We start from the raw sequence: 14,770 nt of genomic DNA on the forward strand, positions 1-14,770 counted from the left end.
CTCTCTTTGCCCCCCCAAATTGTTCCTTTCTACGGGATTGGAACTCCCGTCGTCCAGGAATGCAGCCATGGACTGCCGGTAGTCGTTCCCTCTGCGCTTTGCGACCCTTGACTCGTTTCGCTGTACGACCCTTCACCACAACGTCGATTCTGCAACGATCGAAAAAGGCCAAACCCGCTATCTCCTCGGACAGGAAATCGGACACAAAGAAGGGCAAAACACCTGTGGGAGGCTCCCCCGGAAGGTCCGTACGACAGGATATTGCGGCCGCACGAGATTTCAACGAACTGGTGGAAGCGACCCTACGCGATGTATACAGCAAGTTGAACAAATCGGGCGAATCGCTAGAAGGATGGACTCAATTTGAGCGCCAAATAAAAAATGCCTGCAAATCAGATGATAAGAAGGCATCCGCACAATGGGGACCCCTTCGGCAAATTAAGGTAGCGCTGCAAAAGGCCTACCTCGCCTCCGGACTTCAGGGCCTGCGGGAAGAGGTGGAATACATGCAGTATTCGGAAAACATTACTGCTAGGTTTTCAGCACCCATTCTGGAAGCACAGCAAGAAGTGGCCGACCTTCGATGGCCAGCCGAGTGGTATCCGCGCGCACGCTCGATGCAGCGAACAATCCATCTCCATGTTGGACCGACGAATTCCGGAAAGACCTACCATGCGCTGCAACGGCTGGCGAAAAGCAAGAATGGATTCTACGCAGGTCCGCTGAGATTGCTCGCGCAAGAAGTATATCATCGATTTAAGGCAGATGGGGTTCCATGCAGTCTCGTCACTGGTGATGATGTCAAATTTCCCGACGATGGTCAAGTACCGCGTATTACTAGCAACACCGTGGAAATGGTCAGCCTAGGGCAAGAATATGATGTTGGCGTGATCGATGAGATCCAAATGATTGCTAACTCGTCAAGAGGATGGGCATGGACTCGAGCTTTCCTTGGTGCTCAGGCCACCGAACTGCACCTGTGCGGTGAGACCCGTGCCATACCGCTGATTCGGGAGCTATGTGCACTCACGGGAGACAAATTGGAGGTCCACCGCTACGAACGTCTGAACGCCCTGGAAGTGATGCCGCGCAGTTTAAAAGGTAATCTCAATAGCCTGGAAAAGGGTGACTGTGTAGTCGTATTTTCCCGGAAAGGTATACATGCTATGAAGGCAGATATCGAGAAGACCACCGGAAGACGCGCTGCCATCGTTTACGGTGGTCTGCCAGCAGAGATTCGGACACAACAGGCGAATCTGTTCAATGACCCAGACAATGACTATGACTTCCTCGTGGCAAGTGACGCGATCGGTATGGGTCTTAATCTGTGAGTTCTGCCCTCCCTGATAATGTTTTGCGCTTCCATACTAACCCAGATAGGAGCTGCAAGCGTGTTATATTTGACACCCTCGTCAAACGTGTTCCGACTGGACTTCAACGACTCACTGTCCCTGAGATCAAACAAATTGGTGGGCGCGCTGGTCGATATCGTCCAGCCAATGCCAAAGAAAGCATAAATGATGAGCCTAACGTGGGCCTGATCTCCTGTCTCGAAGAGGTTGACCTTCCATATATCCAGCAGGCTATGAAGTTGGAGCCCCCACCCCTCAGTGCGGCGGGTATCTTCCCTCCAGAATCTGTTTTCCGGAAATTTGCAGCCTACTTCCCACCAGGTGTACCTTTCGAATATCTGATCAAGCGGGTCTTGGAAATTGCCAAGGTCAGCCCTTTGTTCTTCTTGTGTGACCCTACCAGTCAGTTGGAAAACGCCGAAATCATCGACACTGTGAAAGGACTACCGTTCGAGGACCAGTTAAAGTTCATGGTTTCTCCAATGGACCGTAAAAGTTCAGGCTCGCGTGATGTTACTGGTGCTATGGCCGACTGCGTAGCCGAACACCATGAAGGACGACTGTTGGACATCGCATATCTTAACCTGGAAGTCATCGAGCAGCCCGTTTCTGGCAGCAACGACTATTTGCATGATCTGGAGAGCCTTCATAGGGCAGTTATCTTGTACCTGTGGCTCAGTTTCCGTTTCGGTGGTGTCTTCACTGACCGAACCCTGGCAAGCCATGTCAAGGAACTTGTTGAAGAGCGGATGGTTAGAGCATTGACTGAATTCTCTGCTAACAAGAGGCTGCGGAAGGGTGCTTCTCTGAAGCGCCAGATTGCTTTGCAGAAACAGTTGTTGGAGCAGGAACGTATGGGAGTTTCTGGAGACTGGATGAACCCCTCCGGTGAAGGAGAGCAGATGGAAATTAAGCTGCCCGAAGAGACTGTTTCAGAGGCTGTTTCAGAGGGTGCAGAGGGTGCATCGTCTGATGAACTCTCATTATATGAGCCGTCACCAGAGGCAGGGGGCGAGGAGGAGGGCCCATCCCCCGACTTGGATGACTCGGAGCCTGATTCAACTGAGTCCTACTATGACACGGAAGTTCCCAGAGAGTGATGAATATGTACAACAGGAAATATGTATATTGGATGTAGAAAACCGATCTCCAATACTCAGTACCTAATACCTAGAGATCTCATTACTGTTCATTTTTGATCACTTGCGTCTTTCTCGGCTTGCATTCACCTCTCTATATTCCGGCATTTACTATTGTTCGTCACCATAAATCGACTATGAAGTCTCACTGATCTGATCGTGCCCAGGTGCTACCGTCCAAAAATGTTAACACCCACCTAACACCCACCCCACACCTTGATCACATAGAATTCTGCCAGTGTAAAATCCCCATACATTCAAACCGGCTGAATTCAACTATTAGCGCATATTATATGGCGTGTGGACTATACAGGAAGGCGGTATATAGATGGGGCCATAGAGGTGCTAAGACTTTCCAACTGTCAATAAATTGGGCATACCGCCTTATCTTATCAGTGGCAACTTTCGGCCACACTAATTTTCCGCCTTCAAGATCCCGACAGGCCTCCGAAGAGCTACAGGGTAGCAGTGTTTTGCGCGCTCGCCAATTTACACGTCCCTTGCCTAGTTCTGCTGGCTCTATCTCTTATTTGGTTGGATCTCTTTTGCTCCACCACCCATCATGGATGACCTCGAGTCTTTGGAGCTGTTCTCGCTCGTCTCGCGCGTGACGAACGAGTTCGAGAACCACCTGGGAATCGCCGACAAGACCCTCGCAGAGTTCGTGATCGACCAGCACCTCAAATGCAACGGCAAGTTTTCCGATTTCAAGAAATTTTTCGACGACATGGGCGGCGAATTCCCGCAGAGTCTCCTGGAGAGTGTCGATCGCATGGTGCTCACGATGCACCCAAAGTACAAGGGAAAGAAAGCGGAGAACGCGAACGGCGCTTCTGATGCCAACGACGACATGGATTTGCTTGACGCTCTGGAGCAAAAGTCTCGCGTGTTCAAGGGCCTTGCAGTACCCGATACGGAGAAACGCTGGGAGGAAGAAGACTATATAGATCGCCAAGCGGCAGACGAGGCCGATGTACAAGCAGGCGCGATGGACGACACTTTCGCCATGCTCGAGGGCCTGGCGGGAAAAGCAAAGGAGGACAAACCACATGCACCGAGATACGATCGCGGGACGAGGAAGCGGAGCCGCAGCCCTGATTCGAACGATTACGACCGTGGACGGCGCAGAGACAAATACCGCTCGCGATCAAGGTCTCGAAGCGCCCCGCGGTATAGCAAAAACGATGATCTTGTGGACGAGTTCGGGAGATCGATTGGAAAATACGGCAACCGGGAAGACAGCCGTCGCAATGGACATAGTGACCGCCGGAGACGTCGTGATCGCGATGAGGATGATGATTTCCGTCGTCCCCCGCCTGTTGAGCTGGATGACCATCCTGTTCTCTTCAAGATCTATGATGGAACCGTGACCGGTGTGAAAGACTTTGGTGCCTTCGTGAATCTAAAGGGCGTCAGGGGCAAGGTGGATGGACTTGTTCACGTTTCAGCAATGCAAGAGGGAGCACGAGTGAATCATCCCTCGGATTTGGTCTCGCGTGGACAACCAGTCAAAGTCAAAGTGGCTAGTATCGATGGCACTCGCATCGGACTGTCCATGAAGGAGGTGGATCAAGTGACAGGCATGGATCTTGTTCCCCAGAAACGCCTTGCTTCCGGTGCAAATATGGAACGTCTCGATGGCGGATTCACAGATGACAGGTACGGCAGTCTCGGCTCCGAGGTGCCCGTCATTGAAGGGTCCGGAGGTCGGCCAATGAGGAACCGAAAGCGCATGACTTCGCCGGAGCGATGGGAGATCCGACAGTTGATTGCCTCCGGTGTTGCCTCTGCAGCAGATTATCCCGACATCGACGATGAATATAATGCAACGCTCACCGGCGAAGGCACTTTCGAGGAGGAGGAAGATATCGATATCGAGGTCAAAGACGAGGAGCCTCCTTTCCTGGCTGGCCAGACGAAGCAATCCCTCGAGCTTTCTCCCATTCGTGTTGTCAAGGCTCCCGATGGTTCAATGAACCGTTCTGCAATGGCAGGCACTAACCTTGCCAAGGAGAGACGCGAATTGAAGCAGCAGGAAGCACAAGACAAGGCAGCCGAAAAGGCGGCGGATGTCGATCTCAATGCTCAGTGGCAGGACCCCATGGTTGCACCCGAAGAGCGCAAGTTTGCCGCTGATCTTCGAAGTGCTCAGCAGCCTAAGCAGGACGAGGCTATACCGGAGTGGAAGAGAGCGACGATGGGCAAGAACACATCTTTTGGGAAGCGGACGAACATGTCCATAAAACAACAACGCGAGAGCCTGCCAGTCTACAAGTTCCGGAAACAATTGTTGGATGCAGTGAAGGACAATCAAATGATGATTGTCGTCGGAGATACAGGTTCTGGAAAGACCACTCAGTTGACGCAGTACCTGGCCGAGGGCGGATATGGAAACAATGGAATAATTGGTTGCACTCAGCCTCGCCGTGTTGCTGCCATGTCGGTGGCTAAACGTGTGGCCGAGGAAGTTGGTTGCAAGCTCGGAGCAGAGGTTGGATATACCATCCGTTTCGAGGATTGTACTAGCCCAGACACCAAGATCAAGTACATGACGGATGGAATGCTTCAGAGAGAAATTCTTCTGGATCCAGACCTCAAGAGATATTCTGTCATCATGCTCGACGAAGCGCACGAGCGGACAATTGCGACTGATATCCTGTTCGGATTGTTAAAGAAGACAGTCAAAAGAAGACCTGATCTCAGATTGATTATCACGTCCGCCACGCTGGACGCTGAAAAGTTCTCCGAATACTTCCACGGTTGTCCCATTTTCTCCATTCCCGGCCGAACTTTCCCTGTCGAAGTCATGTACTCCAAGGAGCCCGAATCTGATTATCTCGATGCCGCACTTATCACTGTCATGCAAATTCACTTGACAGAACCCCAAGGTGATATTCTGCTCTTCTTAACAGGTCAAGAGGAGATTGATACGGCATGTGAGATCTTATTCGAGCGCATGAAAGCTTTAGGGCCTACTGTCCCCGAGCTGGTCATCTTGCCTGTCTATTCTGCACTACCTAGTGAGATGCAGAGTAGAATTTTCGATCCCGCACCTCCAGGCGGACGTAAAGTCGTTATCGCAACCAACATTGCGGAGACCTCGATTACAATTGATCAGATTTACTACGTCATTGATCCCGGTTTCGTGAAGCAGAACGCCTACGATCCAAAGCTGGGCATGGATTCTCTTGTGGTGACCCCGATTTCCCAAGCGCAAGCAAAGCAAAGAGCTGGCCGTGCCGGAAGAACAGGACCTGGAAAGTGTTTCCGATTGTACACGGAGGCTGCCTATCAGTCTGAAATGCTTCCAACAACGATTCCCGAAATTCAACGTCAGAACCTTTCACATACCATTCTTATGCTCAAGGCAATGGGTATTAACGACCTTCTCCACTTCGATTTCATGGACCCACCCCCCTACCAATACCATGTTGACAGCACTCGAAGAACTATATGCCTTGTCAGCACTCGATGATGAGGGTCTTTTGACTCGACTCGGACGAAAGATGGCCGATTTCCCCATGGAGCCTGCGCTTGCCAAGGTGCTCATTGCATCTGTGGATTCGGGCTGCTCCGATGAAATGCTTAGCATTGTCGCCATGCTGTCAATCCAGTCTGTCTTCTACCGCCCCAAAGAAAAGCAGCAACAAGCAGACCAGAAGAAGGCCAAATTCCACGATCCGCACGGCGATCATTTGACCTTGCTTAATGTCTACAACGCATGGAAGCACGCAGGTTTCAACAACTCCTGGTGTTTCGAGAACTTCATCCAAGCACGACAGATCAAGCGCGCCAAAGATGTGCGTCAGCAGCTGCTGGGCATCATGAATCGCTACAAGCACCGGATTGTCTCTTGCGGCCGGGATACCATCAAAGTGCGACAGTCCCTGTGCACCGGCTTCTTCCGCAACGCAGCGCGCAAGGACCCCCAGGAAGGATACAAGACCCTGGTGGAAGGAACACCTGTGTATATGCACCCCAGCTCCGCAATGTTTGGCAAACCGGCCGAGCATGTCATCTACCACACATTGGTCCTCACAAGTAAGGAGTACATGCACTGTACCACTGCCATTGAGCCGAAATGGCTCGTGGAAGCGGCGCCTACTTTCTTCAAGGTTGCACCTACGGATCGACTGTCGAAGCGTAAGAAGGCGGAGCGCATCCAGCCTTTGCACAACCGCTTTGCTGGTGAAGACGATTGGCGTATCTCTGCCCAGCGGCGGCAGGGCAGAGGTGGTGGTGGTGGAACTTGGGGTTGATTTTTCTTCTGTTTCAAATATACCAGCCATGGTTGCAATGGTGTATTTTGTTTTGTTTTTCCCTTGCATCTTATATCTCCCTATCATTGTGCTTTTGCGTGAACCACTCAGCTTAAAATATCGGAGTTACTTCTTTTGGATCTAGTTCTTGTACGATATCTAGATGGGAATAATTAAATTGTTCCATTCACCACGCTCAGTTATCCTCTCAATTTTGAAACTCACTGGGCATCCTGCTAGGGAAAGCCTTCATCGTCTGTTTCAGGTATTGAGATGCACAGTGAGCACTGGGGACTAAATGATAGAGGAAACGACAACCACAGTAGTAAACGTCTCCACTGCCCAGGTGGAGGCTGCTGACACACCGCCTACAGATTAACCTGGCAGAAGAGGGCGGTGTATCCACACTTGTGTCCCGGGCGGGGAGGCCTTGACCAATCAAAGAGCTGGGAACGTCGATGGTATCGGAACATCTGAAGATAAAAAAAAATAAGTTACAACACCAACCCATAAAATCATGTCGCACATCACAGAACATCCCTCTCGGGCTAAGAGAAGAAAGATTGATGATCCTAAAGCAGATAAACCAACTGTCACGTCCAATATCAAGTCTGCGGCTTCCCTGCGCGACCTGTTGGCTGTGCAGCAAAATGCCCCGTTGGCAAAGCAAGGTGAGACAGATCGCAGGCCATCTAAACCTACATCAAGACTGACTAGCATATAGGTATAATCAAGTTCAAAGAGTTCTTGGTGTCAATTGCACACACGGAAAAGGAGAGCGACAAAGCAGAGAAATTGCGTATCCTCAAGGAGTATTGCGATAAGCAAATCACCAACTCCGGAAAAGAGAATGAAACCTCAGTGTGCTTTGCGGATATCATCCAGTCTTGGTCATTTGGCGACGGCAATAACAATGAGCCTTTGTTGACCAGTGTCCCTTCTGTTCTTGCGATCTTCCTCAAGACGATTTCGTCGGAACTCGAGTTCCGGGAATTCGGAATCGCCCTGTGCAAGCATTTGCTGCAGAAAGACCAGCTGAGATTGTTCAACCGCGGTCTGACAGCAACTAAGTCCAAAGAACACTTGATCTCACCATGTCTCCGTTTGCTTACGGAGATCGTGACCTTTGACGGAGGAGCAGTTGCACGACAGCTATACCTCCGGCGGTACATTACCTTTAAGAGACTAGAGGTATTCTTGACCCCCAATAAAGCACAGGAGATTTCGGAGGATGAGTTCCACAAGTCGACTCTCAGACGCAACGCTCAGCGATACCTGCTAGCGAACCTGAGGGTTCAGCATGCCTCCGAAAAGGGTGATATCATCGAACAGCACAAGATCACTAGATCTTTCCTTGAATATATCCGGAAGGATCCGCGGGATGCTGTATTAGAAATTATCAAGGCTATCGAGAGGGACGTGGTACAAGATTCCGCTCTGTCCCGCAAATCGAAGAGCAAGTTTTTCAACAGACACAACCTCGAACGACTGGTGACACTTTATGGTTATGACCGAGAGTCAGATGAACCTAATGCGGGAGGAATAGTCATCGCCAATGAGATCCATCGAGTCATGATGAATGTGTGCGAAACTGCCGGGCTCGGCGTTCTCTTACCCGAGACCGGTTGGTATCCCGTCGGAACCGATCCAGAGACCTTGCCTGTTGATGATGATACCTGCATTGAGTTGGGTCTTGATTCCCCCGTCTATGTCGACAAATACAGAGAGTCAGTCCCCGTGCGGAATGGCTCCCTTTCATTCCTCATTCAGTGCCTCCGGCCTGATGTGGATAGTCTTCAGATTGAACTGCTGGTGTCAATTTTTAGGGTGGCACCAGAGCTCGTCGCCGATTACTTCTCGAGGAAGACTATGTTTATTTCGGACCCCAAAGCCACCCCTTCATGGATGGCCGAATCTGCTTTCCTTTTCTCAACTGTGCAATTGCCTGTCCCTGCATACTGTGGTTGGAAGGATAAACAGCCTATCCTGCCGCCGCCGGTTTCCATCGTTATTGAAAATATTCTCCCTCGTCCCCTTGGCCAGAAGATCATGACCCGCTGCCTCAACCAGAATGCAGAGATTATCACTTTGTTCGCTGTGCGGATTTTGACCCTTGCGTTCACTAAGCTGCGAGCTATCCTCAAAATCTTCCAGGCTGATCACGGCCAAGGCCAGCTATTCTGGAATCAGGCTTCTGCCAAGTTGCTTGCGGAGTTTTCCCGCCGGTGCCCTGCTGTCAAGGATGTCGTTGTCCTCTTCCGACGAACAGACAAGGAGGACCTGACCCAGCAGGAGGCTGTTGCAGAGCTCTTGACGTGTTACTATGAAGTGATGCCGGACATTGCTCTGGAGGAAAGTTTTGATGTCTCACTGGTCTTGGTGGATGTTCTCAAGCGATTGGAAACCCCAGGCGTTAGCGCGGATGATTCTGAATCGCTTCTAAGCCAGCTTCAGAGCATACTCCAGATCGCGCAGCAGTCCGCTTCATTGCGTTGGTGGCAAAAGCCAGCATCCATGCAATACTCACCCTTCACCTCGATTCTTAAGGTTCTCATGGATACTTCAGATAAGGAGTCTTCGCGGCGTATCTCTACCCTCCTCAGGACCGTTCTGGTTGAAAACTCTGTTCTGCAAAGCTCGCCACACGCATTTGCATCTGTCCTATCAAGCCTTGAGAATTCCGAGGCTGACGCTTTGCATTCACAGCTGGTCTTCTTTGATAACTGTGTCTCCCGTGTCGCCAAGAAGCCGGTTCACTACCAGGATTTGCTACAGTCATTATCTGAAGACATGTCTAAAAGTACTAGCGCGCTTGTTGCTGCCATTGTTGAGCAATGGCCATTCGTCGTCAAGAGCGCTGATGCACCCACGGAAGCTGCCGTTGGAGCCTGGATCGCAAGTCTTCTAGGTAATCTGAAGCAGGCTGGTGAGAGCACCAAGGTACTCAAGGCTGCTCGGGATGCGTTGGTTGAAGCAACTGAGACCAAGAAAACCAAGTCCCTTCTAAAAAAGTCACTGAAAGAGGCAGATCATGTCGACGACGAGGACAAGATGGACATTGACTCTGGCTCTAATATGCCTAGTTCATCCAAAACAGCCTCTACCGTTGATCTAGATGATATCTTTGGTTTCCTGCCCACCGAAGGCACGACCCACAATGCCCTGAACAAATGGGAAAGAGAGGACATTGCCGAAGCAGTGGACCAGGGCCACATCGCCGAATTGATGCTCTGCCTTTGTTCTCAGCATGAGGAAGTCCGGCGACAGGCATTCGCCAGCATTATTCGCTTCATGGCTAAACTCAAGGAATCCACCTACGCCGAATGGCGCACGGTGTTTACTCTATCCGGCGAGCTCCTCGAAACAGTCAACAACATTGGCATGGAGAAGCCCGTCCCCTGGATTGTGGGCGAGTGCGCTTCAAACTGTCTGGCGGTTCTTACAGACCCCCTCCACAAGGTCTACGGCAAGGTCAACAAGTTCCTGCAGAAGGCACCGGCCTGGGAAGTCGAAAAGATCCCAACATACTGGGTCGACAAAATTCTCCTGCACGAGCCTGAATTGGATGATGGGTATTTTGAGGAGATCGACTGGCTCCTGAACCTGTTTATCAAGGCACTCCGCACCGAGGCTGTAAGTTGCTACCTTCTAGTTCTACGCTCCAAGACCACCATTACTAACACATCGACTATAGGATATGGAGGTTTACCGAAGAGCCAATGTCTTCGAGCGCATCCTTTCCCTATACCAGTCCCCAACCCTCGGCCCAGCAGCTCGTCGCAAGATCCTGCACATTGTGTACCGTGCCGCCCAGGTCGGTGGTAGTACTACCTTGATCACCCGTTCTGGTGTCATTAGCTGGATCCAGGTCCAAGCTGCAGAGGCTAATGCGAAGGAGGCTCCTCAGCTTGCGGCACTTGCACGTGCTTTGTATGATACTTGTGACCGGGAGCGGGTTGATGGCTGGAGTAACGGGACTCTTGGGCGGGTCGTTGATGAGATTCAGGCGCAAGTCTGAGGTAGCGGAATTTGTACAATAGTAGATTAGGTCATTGGCGTTCTTGCCTTTCTGGTCATATGTGGGCTAAAATTGACTTCTCATCAACATGCCATTCTATCTTTCTACAGTATACTACTCCCCTTTGTCGCAGTTTCTCTTTGTTTGCACCGAAAACATTGAACCATCTATAGCAAACAGAGCCCATCTTCGGGTAACTTTCCACTTTGTAATTTTGTCTGTACTTTTGGTAAAAACTAGTTTAAAGAGAGAAAGAAGATTTTGAATTCCCACTCGCCACTAGGACTACAATAGTGAGGTCTATATTATCGTCTATTTAAATAGATTAGGCTAATACTACATAGCACATCGGATATAAAGATTAGTGCTATGAGAAGGAAATCTCTCGATTGTTTAGGGCCTAGTTCACAGATCAGCGTCAGCGTCGCTAGGCACTAATACTCTGGGGCTCAAGCCATGTATATAGGAATCTTGAAACCAGTTAACAATAACAAAAAAAGAAAAGACGAACGCACTGTGGACCCTACGAGCCATCTGTCTCAGTCAATTCCTACCTGACGCTTCTACCAAACCACTATTCCAAGCCCTTAAACAATCAAAGGCCGGGTCAGAACGTCGGCAAGTGCAATAAAGGTACAGGGATGCATCGCCAATATCCCCAGATATCCCCACCCCCGCAGCCGACCGGAGCGGGACCCGAGGGGGAACGAGACCCAGAATGGGACCCGAATGAGATCAATAACCGAGGGCCAACGTACTCGTAGACTATGTCCCCTCCCTTGGCATATACGCACTTGGCGAAAGAGACAGCAGCTGTATATAGTGGTATAACTTGTGGCTTGCTACTATTCTCATTAGAAATGATTGGAGAAAGGATAGATTATGAAAACAATCTTAATACCTAGGTATTTTCCCTACTTTACCAGAATCCGGGGTAGATCCAGGGGATGAGTCTGGGGCAATGGAACTCCGATCTGGCCAAGTGGGCTCCAACTAGAATCCGTTGAGCTGATTAACCGAATTTACCCCATTTACATCTGGGAACTTTAATTTTCCCTCATTTTAGTATAAAAAACTGCATGGTGAGGTGTTTTTATTTCGCTAGTATCCTACCTGGATTCTCTATATCACTACCCCCACACCATAAGCGTTTATCTGGTACCTTCACTATGGCCAATGCCTCCCGAACACAGTCCTTAGCTGATGAAAAGGGCGTGGCGGAATACGAAGAAAATGTGATGGACATCGCTGCCGGAAGAGGCCATCTAGCCACGGATGAATATGGTCACGCCCTTGTGGAATTCGACAAGGCAGCTGAGTCGAGGTTGCGTCTGAAGATCGACCTCTTTATCATTCCCACGGTGTCATTAATGTATCTGTTTTGTTTTATCGATCGGGCAAACATAGGTGCGTATATTGCCTATCATCATTATCTGGCCCAGCTAATCACTGTTGAAATAGGAAATGCTAAGCTCGCTGGCTTTGAGAAGGACCTGGGACTCGAAGGACTTGATTACAACATCGTGTTGTCGGTCTTCTTTGTCTCATATATCGTCTTTGAGATTCCGAGCAACCTCATGTGTAAATGGATCGGGCCTGGGTGGTGGCTTCCAGGCATTGAAATCGGGTTTGGCATTTGCTCCGTCGCGACAGCATTTGTCAATAATATTCATGAGGCGTGTGGTGTTCGCTTTCTTTTAGGGTAAGTAGATAAACCCCCTGTAAAAATCAAATGTTCCCATATGAATACCGTGCGAATACCGCTGACTCTTTACCAGTCTCTTCGAGGCAGGATTGATGCCTGGAATCGCATATTATCTTTCGCGATGGTATCGACGGAGTGAACTTGCATTCCGTCTGTCGCTATATATCGTTATGGCCCCACTAGCCGGTGCATTTGGTGGCCTTCTAGCTTCTGGCATTCTGAAGCTAGATAGCTTCGGCTCTCTCTCGAGCTGGCAAATGATCTTCGCCATTGAAGGCATTGTTACTATCTGTATCGGTATTGTTTCATTCTTCACCCTAACCGATAGGCCGGAGACGGCGCTATGGCTCTCGCAAGAAGAAAAGGATCTAGCCGTTGCGCGTATTAAGTCTGAGCGCGTGGCGACAACCGAGCTTCTCGATAAATTCGATACGGCTAAGATGATGCGTGGCATCTTTAGTCCAACTACGATCATCACGGCATTCATCTATATGTTGAATAATATCACAGTTCAGGGCCTCGGAATGTTTGCACCCACTATCATCAAAACCATCTATCCTAGTGCCGGGGTGATATCCCAGCAGCTACATACGGTCCCTCCGTATATTGTCGGTGCATTCTTTACTTTATTATTCCCGTTCCTTAGCTGGCGCTTCGACCACCGACTGATCTTCTTCGTTTTATGTGCACCCCTAATGATAATCGGTAAACACCCACCCTATTATAGTCTCCGATCCAATACTGACTATAGTGGGTAGGCTATATCATGTTCCTTGCTTCCGAAGACCCCATGGTACGATATGGAGCGACTTTCCTGATCAGTAGTGGGTCGTTCGCGTTTGGGGCTTTTTGCGCGGCGCATGTCTCCGCCAACGTCGTTTCGGATACCGCGCGGTCGTCGGCGATTGGCGCAATGGTCATGTTTGGCAATATAGGCGGGCTTATCAGCACCTGGTCGTACCTCCCCTTCGACGGCCCTAACTATCATATCGGGAACGGTCTCAACTTAGCAACTTCCAGTACCACCCTCCTTCTGGGCGCTGGCCTGTGGGTCTACATGACCTGGGACAACAAGCGGCGTGATCGAGTGGATGTTGCTGCTGCTTTGGCAGGACTTTCGCAGATGCAGATTCAGGACCTCGACTGGCGTCATCCTGGCTTCCGTTGGCGACCTTAGGTTCAAGTTCTCTTGTTGGTTTTGCGTTTTTGTCTTCGTCTTGGCGATCGAGGACTGCGGATATGCCCCTGTCTCAATCATGGAGCCGAGAGGCAGAGAGAAGTGTGACCCGGGGTCTACCGCACAGCAAATGATGATAAATTTTATCGTCAACTTTGACTGAATGGATGGCGATTGTGGGTTAAAAAGCATAATTCCTCCAAGGATTTAACTTGCAGCCGGCGCAATAAGAGGGTAGCTCGTCGATATGGTATATCGGCTCTCAGTTCCCCAGTTATATTCAAATATCCCACACGGCCTTTTTTTAAACCTAAATGGCGTAGTTTATGAGCGTGTTCTGATCTCGACGATCCTTAGATATCTTCCTAATGGCTTCTTCCCAGGGTATACAGTGGCTCGACCGGAAGACAATCATGAAGAAAAGGTTTGTTATGGCAAGCGTAACGGAACCAATCATTCCAAGGTTGTCGAAGAGCTTAACTCATAAACTCGGAGAATAAAACAAAAAAGCAAAAACATACAACAGTGAGGATTCGCTGGTGGTCACCCACCCAACTACTAACTCACCGGCGTGTGGCTTAAGTACGGCTGAGCGGACGGGAAGCCCTGTTTTCCACACCCTATGGTCGTATGTACTAGCCTATGTGTCGGAGACACTTATATGGAATGCAGGTCATAGGCGATGGATAGCTGGGAAGTATGCTATAGGGTGAGAATCCCGTGCGATCACAGGCCTAGCCTTAGAAAGAGATAATCCCGCAATGAGATAATCATCTGCACGAAATTTGACATACAGTATCTGAAAATGGACATAGACGTATATACGAATACGAATACAAACATAGGTCACGGTAGATTAGGGTGCAAACATCTTAATATAACTATCACACGTGATAACTAGTAAGAGAGGGAAAATACTAGCTTATGCTGGAGCCAAAACGGTTATCCTAAATGAATCAGTATCAAGGTATAGAAATTGAGACTGACTAAAACCCTTGAACACGCCATACAGATTCAGCAAAAGGCACTAATTCCTGCTGCCTGTCATTATCTACACAATGTAACTATTCCAAATTGTAGATATTGTTACCATATATATAGTAGCCACCCAGGCTGCATG

At 49.7% G+C, this 14,770-nt stretch overlaps 4 protein-coding genes across 4 annotated transcripts; all 4 read left to right on the plus strand.

Annotated features, from left to right (window-relative positions):
* Nucleotides 1–59: 59 nt before the first annotated feature.
* On the plus strand, nt 60–2,452 carry N7489_001270 (ATP-dependent RNA helicase SUV3; the record flags this gene model as incomplete). Its single annotated transcript, XM_056707025.1, has 2 exons — nt 60–1,327; nt 1,381–2,452. 2 exons carry the CDS (start codon nt 60–62, stop codon nt 2,450–2,452), a joined length of 2,340 nt encoding a protein of 779 aa, XP_056571327.1.
* A 601-nt stretch (nt 2,453–3,053) lies between these two features.
* N7489_001271 (uncharacterized protein) lies at nt 3,054–6,750 on the plus strand (the record flags this gene model as incomplete). Its single annotated transcript, XM_056707026.1, has 2 exons — nt 3,054–5,865; nt 5,930–6,750. 2 exons carry the CDS (start codon nt 3,054–3,056, stop codon nt 6,748–6,750), a joined length of 3,633 nt encoding a protein of 1,210 aa, XP_056571328.1.
* Nucleotides 6,751–7,267: 517 nt separating this feature from the next.
* N7489_001272 (NPA1/URB1 family protein) lies at nt 7,268–10,768 on the plus strand (the record flags this gene model as incomplete). Its single annotated transcript, XM_056707027.1, has 3 exons — nt 7,268–7,421; nt 7,475–10,383; nt 10,445–10,768. The coding sequence occupies 3 exons, from the start codon at nt 7,268–7,270 to the stop codon at nt 10,766–10,768; spliced, it is 3,387 nt and encodes a 1,128-aa protein (XP_056571329.1).
* Nucleotides 10,769–11,937: 1,169 nt separating this feature from the next.
* On the plus strand, nt 11,938–13,650 carry N7489_001273 (uncharacterized protein; the record flags this gene model as incomplete). The annotated part of the gene is made up of 4 exons (XM_056707028.1): nt 11,938–12,175; nt 12,230–12,470; nt 12,547–13,178; nt 13,232–13,650. 4 exons carry the CDS (start codon nt 11,938–11,940, stop codon nt 13,648–13,650), a joined length of 1,530 nt encoding a protein of 509 aa, XP_056571330.1.
* Nucleotides 13,651–14,770: the final 1,120 nt, after the last annotated feature.

Source organism: Penicillium chrysogenum (assembly GCF_028827035.1).
Source record: "Penicillium chrysogenum strain IBT 35668 chromosome Unknown utg000001l_segment0_segment0, whole genome shotgun sequence".
Lineage (NCBI taxonomy): Eukaryota > Fungi > Ascomycota > Eurotiomycetes > Eurotiales > Aspergillaceae > Penicillium > Penicillium chrysogenum.